Source organism: Scardinius erythrophthalmus, assembly GCF_964197995.2.
Source record: "Scardinius erythrophthalmus genome assembly, chromosome: 13".
Taxonomy (NCBI): Eukaryota; Metazoa; Chordata; class Actinopteri; order Cypriniformes; family Leuciscidae; genus Scardinius; species Scardinius erythrophthalmus.
Window position 1 is genome coordinate 9,896,280 of NC_138233.1, and position 15,953 is coordinate 9,912,232.

At 36.7% G+C, this 15,953-nt stretch overlaps 1 protein-coding gene across 1 annotated transcript; it reads right to left on the reverse strand.

Moving 5' to 3' along the window:
* Positions 1-974: 974 nt before the first annotated feature.
* On the reverse strand, positions 975-15,596 carry sncb (synuclein, beta). The gene is made up of 6 exons (XM_081382336.1): positions 15,491-15,596; positions 14,552-14,682; positions 11,029-11,058; positions 9,182-9,300; positions 3,390-3,476; positions 975-1,744 (listed from the first exon to the last, which is right to left on the reverse strand). The coding sequence occupies exons 2-6, from the start codon at positions 14,670-14,672 to the stop codon at positions 1,715-1,717; spliced, it is 387 nt and encodes a 128-aa protein (XP_081238462.1). The 5' UTR covers positions 14,673-14,682; positions 15,491-15,596; the 3' UTR covers positions 975-1,714.
* Positions 15,597-15,953: the final 357 nt, after the last annotated feature.

Consider the following 15,953-nt stretch of genomic DNA (forward strand, 5'->3'; position numbering starts at 1 on the left):
ACCACATTCTCTTGTGATAACACGTGCTAATCCATCAATGGTGCCCGGCTTATACAGGTATGCCAGCTATTCAGCTATTGCACCGTCCTGATTCTGCTGGGCTCAGCATGTCTGTATAGAGCACTACATTCTGAGACACAGCCAGACTTCCTGTTGATGAGAGACAGGGGCATAGGGCTCTCTGGATGTAATATATTATTCTGGAAGCCAAAAGATGGACACACTTATACAAGTGCCTTTGCACTGTGCTGTATAAGATAATAGCAAACTAAGTGGTAGTAGATCATAATTACAAGTAGCCTACTTTTAACATTCATGTGTGACTTAAGAGTCCTAAAATGCTGTGGTGCTGTAAATCAAAATAGTGTAGCATATTTTCACTCTTAAATAGAAACTTAAAGGGTTTTCATATATAGAACCTTTAGGGGTTCCCTAAATGGAATCATTTTAATTCATTAATTTTGTTCAATTTCATTAAATTTTATGAATGAAACAGCATGCAAAAATACTTTATCACAATAGAAACAACAAAATAACATGTTCAACAGGAAAGCACTTTGCAGTAATTTAAGACGTTTCTCCTTATATAGAACTTTTGTGGCATAAAGGTTTCTTATTGAGTCAATGGCGTTTTGGGGGCCTGCAAATGCAAACTTTCAAAGCGTACGTTTTTGAAACCGATACCGTTATCGTATTGCGAATTTACGGACACAGTGGCGCCATGCGCATGCGTTTTACGCGTTCAGTCTGTAGGCGCGTGGTGTTTCTTTGCAAATGCAAAGCGACATCGCCAACTACTGGTCTGGCAGCTTAATGCAACGTTTTTAATCGTTTTTGCGGATCCATGTGAACGGAGATAATTTAAAAAATGCAAAACACATAGGAAAACATTTCTGTTTTTAGCACATCATTGTCGTGTAAACGTACCCTTTCGGGGAAAGAAAGAGCAAAGATTTCTTTTGTTTGTTTTCTTTATATACAGAGGATTCACTGTCTTGAATGACACAGAAACCTTAATATTGACATTTCCAGCATTGTAAAGCACATATTGACCTGACATCCATAAACATCTCAAGACACTTTACACTAACTTTAAAATCTCCAGTACACAAACGCATATATACACACAGATACAAATTGCCCAATTCTAACAAATAATCCACTGGAATGATATCACAAGCAACTATAAAGTTACAACGTATAAAACTCTTACTTCAGAAACATTAAATAAATAACTTGCTTCAATATTAAATAAAAAATAAAAGTAGAATCCCACAAACAGGCATTGCACACAGCTATATATAATATCATATTTACCCGAAGATATTTGAACCCCCAATATGCTATTGGAAGATCTGAAACATCTATTACACGTATAGAAATGCAGTACAAGTACAAAGAGTCACAATGGGAGGGCAGGTCTCGTTTCATTGGGAGGGAGTCAAGGAAACGAGACAGAGCGCCCTCCGGCAGTCAGCGTAGAGCTACATCCAACACGTTACCGTCAGAACATAACATTTACAATAGATCATAATAAAAGTATATATCTGATAGGAAGAACATTTCTCGGCAGGATTAACTGGAATATATATGTATGTTTTTGTATTTTTTTTTTCTCTTTTTTGCAACAGGGTTTATTGTGTTTAGAATGTGTACTTGTTATTGATAGAAACTTTTTGTGCTGCTGGCTGGACTTGGACTTGGAATGTGTAGTTTATGCCTCTGGCTCATAATCTTGGTTGTCCTGTGAGAAGAAACAGAAAAATGACATTTCTTAAAAATGAGAAGAATAGCAAAAATAGCCAAAAGGCCGTGGAACTTGATTTCAACAAGTAAAGGAGTTTGCATATAAAATGGTGGAAGATTTCTTACAAAAATACTTTGTTTTAATGCATTGTTTTAATGAACCTTACTGTAAAGTGCTACCAGCTTCATTTTTATTCGATTGTTTGATTTGTTTTTGAATTGTTCTACAATATACTTTTGAATTGAACGCAAACAGAAACAATAATACTATATATTACTAAAAATCACCTTTCTTTAATAATATCTAACATGTAGGTTTTGATTAGCCCCAAAAAACACTTTTTTTTAAATGACTATTATTTTTTACACATTATTGGGTTCCCTAGGATCCTACACAAAGTAAATTTCAATAGAATATGATGGTAAACTCCGTCTCATCATGATGCTTTTCCTATGGCATTGATTGTTTAAAGGGATAGTTCACTCAAAAAATTTAATTCTGCCATCATTTACTCACCCTCATGTTGTTCCAAACCTTTATGAGTTTCTTTCTACTGTTGAAAACGATATTTTGAAGAATGTTAGTAACCAAACAGTAGACGGGCCCCATAGTAGGAAAAAAAAATACTATGGAAGTCAATGGCTACCATCAACTGTCTGGTTACAGACATTCTTCAGAATGTCTCTTTTGTGTTCAACTGAAGAAAGAAATTCATACAGGTTTAGAACAACAACCCATCATTTTTGGGTGAACTATCCCTTTAAGGTCTGCTGCATTGCCTTACTTCCCCCAGCAGGTGGCAGCTACAGCTTTCAGATCATAAGCATCTGATTTATTTAATGAATATACTGTAAGTACACACATCATGCTAGAGTTATATTAGTAAGGTCTGAAGATCTGACATCTGAAGTACATCTTAAATGTCATTATCATTTTCTGATGGCCCTGGCTGCCTGTGTGTTATAGAGGATCTACTAGAAGAGCCCAACTCCTCAACAGGGCAGGGGGAGCCTCATTTGCTACCGACAATGCAACAGGGCTTTTGATGTCACCGCCACTCCCATACAGGCACATTCAGCATGGCAGTGACAGAAGGAGGGGGGGAGGAATAGAAGAAGGGGAGGAAGCAGAAAGATGCCGAAGACACGTTTGAGGAAAATGTCTGGGATTAAATTACATATTATAATTCTGTGAAGGATGGAATGAGTGTCTGTGTGTGTGTGTGTATAGTTTTATTAGTGTTACTTATTAATGTTAAATAGAAGGGTGATTATTAATACTGTTTTTACATGAGTCCTTTAACAACGAAAAAGTGTACATGAAATGATTCATTAATTTATTTAAAATAATTCATGTGAGAAGAAATAGACTGTGGACTAATGAGACTAACTTCTTAAAATGTATTATATAATATATTATTTTATTTAATCATTAATATAATTAATGACATTTTATATAAATACATTTCATAAATAATATCAATTTTACAATATCTTTTTGAATTTTATTAAATCAAATTGAACCTGGGTTCATAAAACTATACAAGCATATAGAAAACGATTTGTGAAAGTGATTTGAGATTTGACTTGTGATTTGTGTGTCTGGTAAATGTGTGTGCTGCTGTGAGTGCTGATGTTTTTACCTGCTGAGTCTCGTCGTATGTCTGTCCCTCAGGGTCCACGAGACCTTCTCCCATTGGCTCCTCGGTGGCTTCCTGACCAAACTCAGGCTGTGAATACACATGTGAAACCAAATAAATGAAATCCAATTTGCCCTGATCTTTTGACATATAAGAGGTCTTTGTACCATTAAAACATTTAAAAACATTAAAACTGTCCTCTTCTTTATAAACAAAGCATTTATGTAACCAAACTCCAAAAACTGCTTGATTGGATGTTGTGGGATTTGTGACGTCACATAGGCAAATACATTTGCATATGACTTCCTCCAGAACATGACATCATCGCACCATAGGCCCCGTTCCCAGGCATTCAGTCGCTTAACGGCTGACATTTGCCTCCAATGGATACAGTATAAAGTACAGTACAGTCAAAAGCAAATACAACCCATTATAATCACTGATGCTGTCTACACTGGATACAGTATACAGATGCGTGTTCAGTTTCTGACATACTCCACGCACAAGCCTTAAATGAGCCGCCTCTTAAAACAGATCATTTCAGACAGAGGGTCAGAATGAGGATTTAAAATAATAGTTTTTCCACATATATATACAGTATATCGATAAAAGGATCGATTTCTTTTAAAAGCACTATCACAAGCAGAGGTTAAATATAAGCACTTGTCTCGCGTGCTGTTTAATGTATGTACAATATATATTAGTGGTGTATCTTCTACTGTGCTTTAATATGCATGCTACATCTTCATATGTACCTAATAAATGTTTGATCAAACTCCATTTTATGTCTTGCCAGAGAGAAAGAGAGACCCTCATTACCTACATACAGTAAGTAGTTAAGATTTTCTTTACAGTTCTGGGTCAATGGAAGGTTTATTTTTAAACTGAGCTATCACAGTCAATTAGGTCATATTTCAGCGATCTACAGTCCTAATATCACAACACAGCTTGTCAAACCCTTCACGTCAATCAAGAAATTATGCTATTTGTGCTAAAACATTTTAGGATATTTTAGTAAACTTGTTTTATCCATTCATTACTAGAACACTCTTAAGAATAAAAAAAATAGATATATAAAAACTAAGCAAAAAAAGAAAGCTCCCTTTTTCAGGATACTGTATTTTAAATATAATTTTGTAAAATCCAAATAAGCTTAACAGATCTTTATTGGGAAGTGTTTAAACAATGTTTTTCATGCTTGTTCAGTGAACCATAAAAAAGTATTGCACATGCATCTGTTTATAACGGTTTGTAATTTATTTATAAATTAGATTTAAAATTTTAGTTGAAAAGTTCTTTGAATCAGTATTAAGTCATGTGGACACTAAAATACACAAGTGACACTGTTTCCTGAGAACGACCCACAGTCAGACTGGACTGTGCTATTTGTGTGTGTGTGTGTGTGTGTGTGTGTGTGTGTGTGTGTGTGTGTGTGTGTGTGTGTGTGTGTGTGTGTGTGTGTGTGTGTGTGTGTGTGTGGGGCACAAATGGCACAAGATCATTCTAGTCTACACACACACACACACACACACACACACACACACACACACACACACAAATGGCACAGTCCAGTACAGCAACACAGTTAGCACTGACCACCCACACACTTTTGCAAGTTTCAAAACCGCTAAACTACACACTTAAACCTGCCATCAAACACTTTTCTTATGACAATAACTGTCCTCCAAATGAATAGGGATGATGGCTTAACTGAATCACTAGAACACTCAGAACACACAAAAGCAATGACAGCGACATAGTGTTTGTTTCTTTGTCTCCAGCAGGCTTCATGCACACACACACACACACACTGTAAACACTGAAAGCACATATGCTGCAAGCTTCTTATGCTGCTTTTGCCTCTAAGTGATTTAAAAGATTACTGAGTCACCATAAAGGACAAGACTAATTTTTAAGCCGGGTGGGGAAAATCCGGGGAAGACCACACATTTGTTGCTACTACCGCAACTGTTCAAAATTCTCTCTGATATCAACAGTTTGTTTAAACGGAAACAGATCTACCTAAGTTTGAAGACTGGCCAACTTCTCCTCCCATTGTGCATTTTTAAGTAACACTCAGTGCTAAGTGACCTTGGGCAAGGTCGAGAAAGAGAGAGAGAGAGAGACGAGGGGGAGGGGAGAGCAGAGGGAGCTCAGCAGGACAGAAAGACAAAGTAAGACACAATATTCCCTGTGGGATAAACGGTGATCCATTATGTGTCATGTGTTATGATGTGAAGGTGAGTGTGTAGGGTGTACAGCCCTCTGATAGACAGTGTAGTGGCATGTATTTCTCATGGAATAACGCACAACTATGTCTGATGGACACACAGAAGATGTGCATGTGCATCTACTAGCGTTCACACATTTTTTAGTCTTTAGTCTGAATTCAAAAAAAATTAGCTGAAATGGAGTAGGGTATACCTGCAAAACCGGAGGGTGCAGTTTCAGAACGGCACTTCTAGGAACCTAGTTTTTTGTATGTACTCTCCTGGACGAAATAAAAATGGGCCAAGCCAAAAATGGCACAATAATTAGTGGTCTTTTAATGGTCTTAACCATTTTAATCACAAATCACTGGTCAGGAAATTAGCAAGAATAGCACAAATACTGTAGATAAAGTAACTTAGCACAGAATAGCTTTCCCAAACTTGCAGACAGCTTTTTACAGGAAGAGTCTGTGTTGTTCCACGTAATGTTAATGGCTTCAAACAGTTCATTGGTAGTTGAAAAATGCCTCCCAAGTTGGTTTGAGTTTAATGTGAGACCAAATATTCACTATCGGGTTCTAGTCAAGACTCTGACCACGCCAAAACATGAGCCTGATGGACTTGTTCTCTTGGTTGACTTTGCAGTTTGAGCACGAGCATTGTCTTGTTGAAAAATAATATCTGATCATTCTTCTTTTCATTTGTGGGAAGCAAGCTATTCTGCAATATTCTCCTGTACACCGAAGCATTAAATGACTTTTCACAGTGAAGAATCTCACCAATATCAGCAGCTAAAAGGAGCTCTTCCTTCATGATTCACTGTGGTAGAGATGCTTTTATTATCATATTTCTCACCAGATGTTCAGAAGACACCGTTCTGGAGCATCACCATGTGAAACTCGTGTTTCATTGTGATTCATCACTTCACACACAACTTCCCATTTTCTGCCAAAAACTTAATTCTGCCTTTGATGTTTTTCTGAGACAGCAGTGGTTTTTTTTTTAAGTAGAGCATTTGCTTAAGTTTAGCTAATTTCCTGACCAATAATTTGTGGTTAAAACAATTAAACACTTAGGGCCCTACTTTAACGATCTGAGCGTGGTCTAAAGCGCAGGGCGCAAGTGCACTAATGGCGTGTCCGAATCCACTTTTGCTAGTTTAATGACGGGAAAAATGGTTGCACGCCCGGCCCATGGTCTAAAAGGGTTGTCCCGATTCTCTTAATGAGTAATGTGTGTGTTCTGGGTGTAACGTGCAATAAACCAATCAGTCTCATCTCCCATTCCCTTTAAAAGCCAGTTGCGCTCGAGCCGTGGCGGATTCGTTATTTACATGGCGGAATTTGCTAGCGGAAAAACTGAACGCTTCTCTAGCGAGGAAACGGATCTGCTCGTGCGCAAGGTTAAAACACGTGGACCCGCCTATGCCTCCCAGTTCGTTTAAGGCGCATATTACTAACGCAGCCTTTAAATAACAAAACAAAAATGGACTTTAGACCAGGTCTTAGTTGGTCAATGGCGCAAAAAAAGTTTCAGTCTCAAAAATGCGCCTGCACACAGCTCGTTTTCAGACCAGAACGCCCATGGGCGCACAAATGGGCACAAATGCATTTGCTATTTAAACAACGTGGCGCAGGATGTAAAAATTATAACTACGTTGGGCTGAAACTAGCAAAAAACCCGCGCCTGTTGCCACATTGCGCCGGGTGTATGATATGACCCTTAGTGTTTAGCCATTTTGTGCTTGGCCCATATATTTTTTTTCCAAAGTACGAAATATGTAAAGTATGTGATGATAACACCCCCAAAACAAGTTCATTAATGGTCCCGTTCTTCGTGATCCCATGTTTCAAACTTTAGTTAGTGTGTAATGTTTCTGTTAGAGCATAAATAATATCTGTAAAATGATAAAGCTCAAAGTTCAATGCCAAGCGAGATATTTTATTTGACAGAAGTCGCCTACAGCGAACGGCCCGTTTGGACTACATCCCTCTACTTCCTTCTTTAATGACATCAGTAGAACAGTTTTTTGACTAACCTCCGCCCACAGGAATGCTCCCTCAACTCTACCGAAATTCGTTTATGTACTTGCGCACTTCTTATAACTTACTGTGTTTACTCAGCTCTTACGTGATTTTCTGAAGTAAAACTGACGCTTCATCTTTTGTGTGATGTACAATAAACTTTATTAAACTCATCAGTATATGTTTGATCATCATTCGGACCTGGTCCGAAACAGCAGACTTGTAGGCTATTAATAAATAATGGATACATACAAGCAGATGACAAATACGTTATAATAACCGTAATTAAACTACTAAACTATACCTGTTCCATATCCATACAGCACTCTGACTCTGTAGGCATTATTGTCCAACTCGAAATGAACACGTTTCTGAGAGTTTCTGATATTATCATCATTCCGTGAGATGAAATTGTCCTGAGAGTAGGGCTGGGCGATATATCGATATAATTTTTTAATATATTTTTTAAATGCGATATGGAATTACACCATATCGCATATATCGATATAGTTCAAATTTGCGCTTTGATCCTTGCTCCCCGCGCCCCCGCCCCTCCTTTTCCACTTTGCATGCGTGTTTAGTGCATGTTATGTTATGAGAGGCAAATCATGAATATTTCAGAAAACCCAGCACAATAGGACCTACCAGGCAGTGACATAAGTGTACGCTGAAATAAATTCTTTCACCTCAGAAAAACGGGCTTTCTTGTCCTGTCAGCCGTTATCCTGTACTCGTAACGTTACCGCACACTCTTCAATTACACGCGCAAATGCGGCGGCGCGCGCCTCACTGTATATAAAGTGCGAAAGAAATACGAGCATGCAATGCCGTTACGTTGTAAATTACACAAAATAAAAGTAATGCAGGTATGATTTTCATTCTGTTCATCAGGAGCAGTCCTACCTGAGAGACTGAGCGTGAGCTCATGAAGCTCCGCCCCCTGGGTCGTCCAGCAGCAGCTTATTTGCATTTAAAGGGCACACACTAAAACAGCGTGTTTTTCTGAGCCCCAAAAAATGACAATTTAAACATGCTGTAAAAAATTATCTGTTGGGTATTTTGAGCTGAAACTTCACATAAAAGTCGTAAAATACATCAGAGACTTATTTTACATCTTGTGAAAAGGGGCATAATACGGGACCTTTAAAAATCAAATACTTTTGTAATTTAACTTGAGTAAAATGGAAAAGAAGTTCTTAATACTTTTACTGGGGTATTTTTTTTAGGGTATTTGTACTTTACTTTTTAAGAACTTCATTTGAGTACTTCGCCCACCACTGATTGATTGCAGGAATATAGTATTGCAGAAATGTGTCAAATCTTCAATGTTTTGTCAGGTAACCTAAAATGTCAAGTCAAGTAAAAAAAATAAAAAAATCTATTATGACAGTCAAACTGACTACATTTCATTACACCAACAAAATATTTTTTTTTTAGAGTTTGATCAGGTGGAAATAGCTCCTTAAGGTAACCACTGAACATTTTTACAGTGATATTTTTGAAAGAATGAAAATAAAATGATAGATAAGAATAATCAATAATGATATATAAAAGAACATACGTTTAAGTCACTGGGGAACTCATCCTTCTTCACCAGGCCTGTGGCGGCGGCGATGTTTCCGGCTCCGCGCATCACAGCTCCTCCCAGCTGAGAGCCCTGCTCCTTCGTCTTCTCAGCCACTAACCGGAGATGAAACACAGACAACCCATTTTCAACACAAAACACATCACTCAGAGATTCAATATTTATTTGGTGACACAAGAAATAAAATTGGTCAATTATTTAACAAAGCAACTGTTCTACACTATGTCAATGCTATGCGGTAATATGAAAATAAATGGATTTTATTCAATAAAATAAAATTCTTTACAATTTTATATGACGGTAGCACTTTACAATAAGGTTTATTATTTAACATTAGTTAACTACCTAATGAACAATACTTCTACAGCATTTATTAATCTTTGTTAATATTAATTTCAACATTTACTAATACATTATTAAAATCAAAGGTTGTATTTGTTAACGTTATTTAATGCACTGTGAACTAACTTAAACAAAGATTAATAAATACTGTAACAAATGTATTGCTCATTGTTAGTTCATGTTAATTAATACATTAACTAATGTTAACTAATGAACCTTATTGAACCAATGTTTTTTAAAGACAGTGAAAGAATTGAATACTGCTGTCTTTGAAAAAGAAACACTTAGGAATTTAATGCATTGTTATGTAATGCAATGCAATATTATTATGAATGTTTTTCATTCTTTCCCTGTCAGCGTTTTTGAAAAAAATGTTCCAGTCACTTGTGCCAGCATTTTTGACCATTTTCACAAAAATGTCATGGTCCCCAGAACATTTTGTTGTATGAATATCTGAACATGCAATACATCAAAAGAAATAACAAACAAACTCGGCTTTGAAACAAACAAACAAAATTCTATTTTATTCTAGCTTCATGCATTATTTTTTTATCAACATTTGAATGTGGGTAAGTTTCATAAAAAAGGAGATGCAATTCTTGCATTTTTGTCAAAATCTACGTCTGGATCGGATACAAAACGATGATCAAAACATAGATGGAGTAGATCGAGTCCATCAACACCCCCAAACCTTGCACAGTCCTACAGCTCGTCCTGGGTCGACATTTCATTCGGTAACGTTAGGCAGTTATGCTGTTTAATGTTGATAATTGTGTTATTTTACATATGCATCTGCTTACATATGCTATCGCTTGTTTCTGCTTCTTTTTGGCCTGTGATCTTTTTCAGTGCTCTTTCAGAAAATGTGTAATCTTCTACTCTATAACAGTGAAAACACGGAAAGCCGGAAAATTCCATCAATGGCGGGGAAGGAGTTAATTTCATAAATAATTAGAATCATGAATAATATATGATAAATAATGATTATGATATTATTAATGAGTCTTTATAACACAAATAATAATAGTAATAATAATAATTATTATTATTATTGATATTTATGATATTGTATGCATGAAATTGATAGTTGATAAAGTGTTTTATAGTATTATAACAAAATAACTGTGCTTAAAATTACTTACAAGAACATACTGATTAGTAGGCATTATGTGCATTATGCATACATAATACATTATGCACCATCTATACAGGCTTTAAGTGATATTGAATTATTTGAAATGTGTGTCAGGTATTGTGGTTTAGAGACTTTGTGCTCACAGTAAATCATACGGAAAAACACTATGGCTTTTCTAGTTGTCCGTCTGTCCTAGACAATAACCTTCTGAAATATCACCTAGTCACAGAGCTATTTGTCTCGGTTCCACTTACTGGCTGCAAGCCATGCCCTTTGAACACATTAAATGAGACGTATCCATTATTTACAAGACAAGACTAAAGAACAGTTTGCAGAATAACCTTACCTGTTGCAACGCTGTCTTTGGTCTTGTTGCCTGCAAGCACACACAAAGAAAATTTGTAAAATCACTTATACCCAGCCCATTACTATATAGAAACACACATTAAATAAGCCCTCTGAAGGAACTGTGATAAGGTTGAAAGTACATGATACAGACAGGAAAGACAATGTGAAATACAAGCCTGGAACTCCCAGAGCAGCTTCATTTAAAGGTTCACTGAGAAATCATTAGAGCTAATAGAACCTGTATCTCAGACCTGTCACCTTAACCAGCCAGCACGAGCAATACAGCTCAGGAGCACTTGGTAGGAAGGAAGTTACTACACACTGTAATGGCAAATACTACTCTGTGTCTCGGTTTGAGTATGTTTCTTGCAAGTGAGAGAAGAAGAGAAATGACTCTTGAGCTAATAGATGTTTAAACTAGAGTCATTCAACCATGACTCATTAGAGCTGATATGTTTCATCTACAGCACTTGAGTCATTATAACACAAAGTCGCTTCTTAAAAAGGGGAAAGACTTGGTCATGAATGTACAGTGTAACAGAAGTATCTTTTTAGATAAAAAGGGCAGACATAATTTTACTAAACTTTTCTTTTTTTCCATTTTATGTTTCTCAAATTTCTGTGTTTGGAATGCAGAATATACACAGTATGTCACTCAAAAGTTGTAGTCAGTAATCAGTGAATAGTTTTACATTGTTACAAAATATTTATTTTTCAAATAAATGCTGTTCTTTCTATTGTATTAGTTTCCACACAAATATTAAACAGAAACTGTTTTCAATATTAATGATAATAAGGAATGTTTCTAGAGGATCATGTGACACTGAAGATTGGAGTAATGATGCTAGATGTAGTTTTGACATCACATGAAGAAATAAAATGTATTAAAAAAATAATAAAGAAAATAGTTATTTTAAATTGTAATAACATTTCATAAGATTTTGGTTTTACTGTCTTTTTTTTAAATAAAATAAATGTAGCTTTGATGACCATTATATATATATATATATATATACAGTATATATATATATATATATATATATATATATATATATATATATATATATATATATATATATATATATATATACTGTAGTATATATATATTGCATTCTATTTGCATAAACAGCAAATGCAACATATAACACATAAAACAAAGTATACTGTTATTGTTTAGCAGATGATTCATTTAAAAACAAAAATATTATCTTGTTTTTTAAAGTAATAGCACACCTCTTCCCACCAAGCCACACAATCATGTATTGAGAACAAACACTAAATATAAAGCAGTGAATATACAGCTCGATATGAGGATGAGGAACCACAGAGGAAATAAATGTAAGACGGACAGGAAATTAATATCAGTGGGACAAAACGAGCCAGAGTGAGATTAACAGAGGCCACCTCCTCTTCAATCTCTCCTCAGATGGGATGGTGGCACATGTGCATGAAGGAGTGTGAGAGTGCAACTGCTGTCCAAGGTGGAACAAGAACCTATCAGATAACCGCCATCCCTCCTCCATGCGCGAACACACACTCTCATAAGGCCATTCAAGCATGGCATCCCAGGTCACCTTGCAAGCTTGTGTTCACCGCAAAGGAAACGACAGCAAGAAACCGTACGGGACGATCTGCTATATGTGCTCGCAAAGCAACCGCAAAAGGACTTGAGATATCTGGCCTAATTGTCTCTCCCTGGGACACTGGTGGCACAGATGTGAGTTTTTTTTAAGTGAAGGGATTCTATTATTCATTCATCTCAACATCAAAACAGAGGAGTATGAATGAGTGCTGTCGCTGGGCATGAACACGTGCACTTAAACACAAATGCCCTCTGAGTCTCCAATTACAGCAACGTCTCATCTTACTGATCAAAGCACACGGAATCAAGAAGAGCAGGCTGGAATCATTTCAGACAAGCTTGGAGAGATATATTTCCTTTCTTTCAACTCTATATAAGAATTTGGACTGTCACTCTTGACAGTGTTTATAGAGCTCTCTGTCACAGGCGCTGTGCATATAGAGGGCTATGAGATCATGGAATTGTGTGACATGTGGCCCGTACGGCTTTTTTCCAACCCGATAGGAGATCAGAGAGCTGCTGGATCAGATCCAGAAGTCAACCATCTCACGCGGTGTTATTTCACTCTCAAATTAGCATGTACATTAAAGATCACCTTATAAGATCAGGTTCCATAAAATGGATTTTCTCCATTTACAGTTCATGTTATACTAGAATCTATATCAGTCCAGTATTTTGAGAGCTTTTAATTTTCCAGATGTAGAATCCATTGTTGATTAAACAGGCCATGTGCACTAGAGAGTGATGACAACCTCAGAAATGATATGCAAACAAGACTGTCACAGCATTTGTTGTTAGGGAAACATACTGCAGTAGGACAACTATGATCATATTTACATAAGTATTCTACTGTGAGAAATATTGGAGAGATGAGTGATCTAGTGCACAGGAAAACTGAACCGAGTAAGACCCTTAATATAAAAAGATAGGTTATCCTGACAATATTTACATTATCATTGTCTATAATAATGCTTGACATATCACGACTTAATTTACTGCTGTATATTTTGAAATATACTTTTCTAAATATATTTTTTAAAGAAAATCCCTAATGTATTATATATATATCTATATACTATTTCCTGCAGGACCTTTGCGGACCCCTGCTGAAAACCCTGAGTTAGCCGGGGGCTTAACAATTGCTTCTAAAATGGAAAATAACTTTTTTTTTCAACAGCAAGATTTTAGTTAAAAAATAAATATAAAGTAATGAGGGAAAGAGCATATTTTCCCCTATTCATTTCTGATGCTAAGGAGCCCAAATATACTCTTGCGATGGACCACCTTCCAAAAATATAAAGGCAGCTATATAGTTTAATGCATAACAACCCATTCATATTGTTTGAGAAACGTGTTATGTAAAAAAAAGAATATATTTGAACAAAATGAAATAATTGGCAATAATTTATATTGTCAATGTATTAAGATATTCTTAAAATATTTCAATTAAATTCCACATTTATTTGTAGAGTGCTTTTCACAATAAATGTACAAATGTTCTGAGTAGTCTTAATCATTACTGTAGCATATTAATCATCATTCATTAGAAAATGTTCTTTTCAAATGATTTTAAGAACTAAATGTCCTCAGTGTTAAGAGACTAAACTGAGACATGAACATGCTCAAAATGCCCACAAAGTACACAAGAAATGTGGCTCTATATGGCTGTTTAAGAAAAAAAGCTCTATTAATATTAATAAGATGTGGTACATGTAAGAGGCCTGGAAAACCCCACCCAATATCCCAGCCAATCACAAAATTACACAATAGTGCCTGAACCTATAGTGATGCTCTGAGAAGAGGCAGTGAAACAGATAGCAACCCCCTCCTGGCCCTCAGGCTCTGAGCTTCATGGTCCCTCCCACTCCAACCAAGCTCACGCTTGATTCGTGATATGAATGCATTAAAAAAAAAGAGCATTATATGCTCCATGTCTTACCCACAAACATCACGCCTTCCTTGGTCTTTTCTGCGGCCACCGCAACACCTTCCTTGGTTTTCTCTGCGGCCACTGCCATACCTTCTTTAGCTTTAGAAAGCCCCTTCATAAAAACATCCATCTTGGCCCCTCTGCATCCAAGAGAGCAAGTTATGTGGCAGCGCACAATGAAAAACAGGGTTTGTGTTGCACTGTATATGACAAATGTGGGTTAATTTGGAATTGAGAGCAAGTGTGTGTGTGTGTGCAATAGCAGCCTGTCAGTCGAACAAAAAGGAGTCTAATTTCCCTGATGATAAAACGCCCAAACATGCTCACACAATGAGATGAGAACATTCACACCATCAGCTGACGTTATTATTCAGCTTTAACAGCAGGAGATGCCATCGAGATGTTCACAAACACATTACTGTTTTTACTCAAAGCTCCTAAAGCGCGTATTTTACACTGAACACCCATATGGGTCCTGAGAGGCATATTTTAGTGCTTGTGATAAATTAAAATGGCACATTGCTTTATATAGTCAATTTAAGTCATTTTACAGACCGAATGCACTGCTATAGTGGAGAAATGTGTGCAGACACGTTATTGACAGTGTTTCAGACAGGCTATTTGAATTTAAACGCAAAAAGAAGATGGATCTAGTACTTCTCATTTACAATATGGTGTCACATCTCCAATGTCCTCACACAGAAGAAGTGCTGGACACGACACGGGAAAAACAAAACAATTGCCCGTTTAATCATCAGGTTGCATACAAAATTCAACATGCAATGTTTTAATTTTCATACAAGCGCGCGAATACTCGTTTCCATCGATGTGCACAAGGTTTTGTGTCCTTACGAGCGCACCTTCAGTATTTCCACACGATCTCGGTTCATTTTAACACGAACAACTGCGATTCAGCCTCGTAGACGTGAAATCAAAATTAAAACGTACCTTTTAAAGCACCTTCTTCGTCCTTATGCTTCAATTGCGTAGTAGATTGAAATATCGTGGAAGGAAATTTTTACTCTACGATCTTGAGGTGGGCCTTCCTTTGGATGTGCTCAGCCAATGAGGACGAGAGGATGAGACGATCGACGTAGCTCATGGTATTGATCATGGGGGGTGTCAGTCCCCGGCTGTGATGGCCTGTGACACAGTGAGACTAATGCTGCGTCCCTATCATATAAAAAGGTGACTGAGATCGTCAGGAGATGAGGCGCGCGCGCTCAAATTGCACATCTGCTTCATACTGTACTGTCAGGAGTTATTTCATAATTTGCACTTACTCACAGTATGTGATAGTCTTTGCTTCATATCGTGTTGCATATAACACTGTATTATCAGGAGAGAAGTATCTATCTATCTATCTATCTATCTATCTATCTATCTATCTATCTATCTATCTATCTATCTA

Coding starts and splice junctions, on each gene's coding strand:
- sncb (XM_081382336.1), bottom strand. CDS start 14,672: ATGGATGTTTTTATGAAGGGGCTTTCTAAAGCTAAAGAAGGTATGGCA. Junction 9,301..11,028: donor CAAAGACAGCGTTGCAACAG/GTAAGGTTATTC, acceptor ATCTCCGGTTAG/TGGCTGAGAAGACGAAGGAG. Junction 1,745..3,389: donor CATACGACGAGACTCAGCAG/GTAAAAACATCA, acceptor TTCTTCTCACAG/GACAACCAAGATTATGAGCC.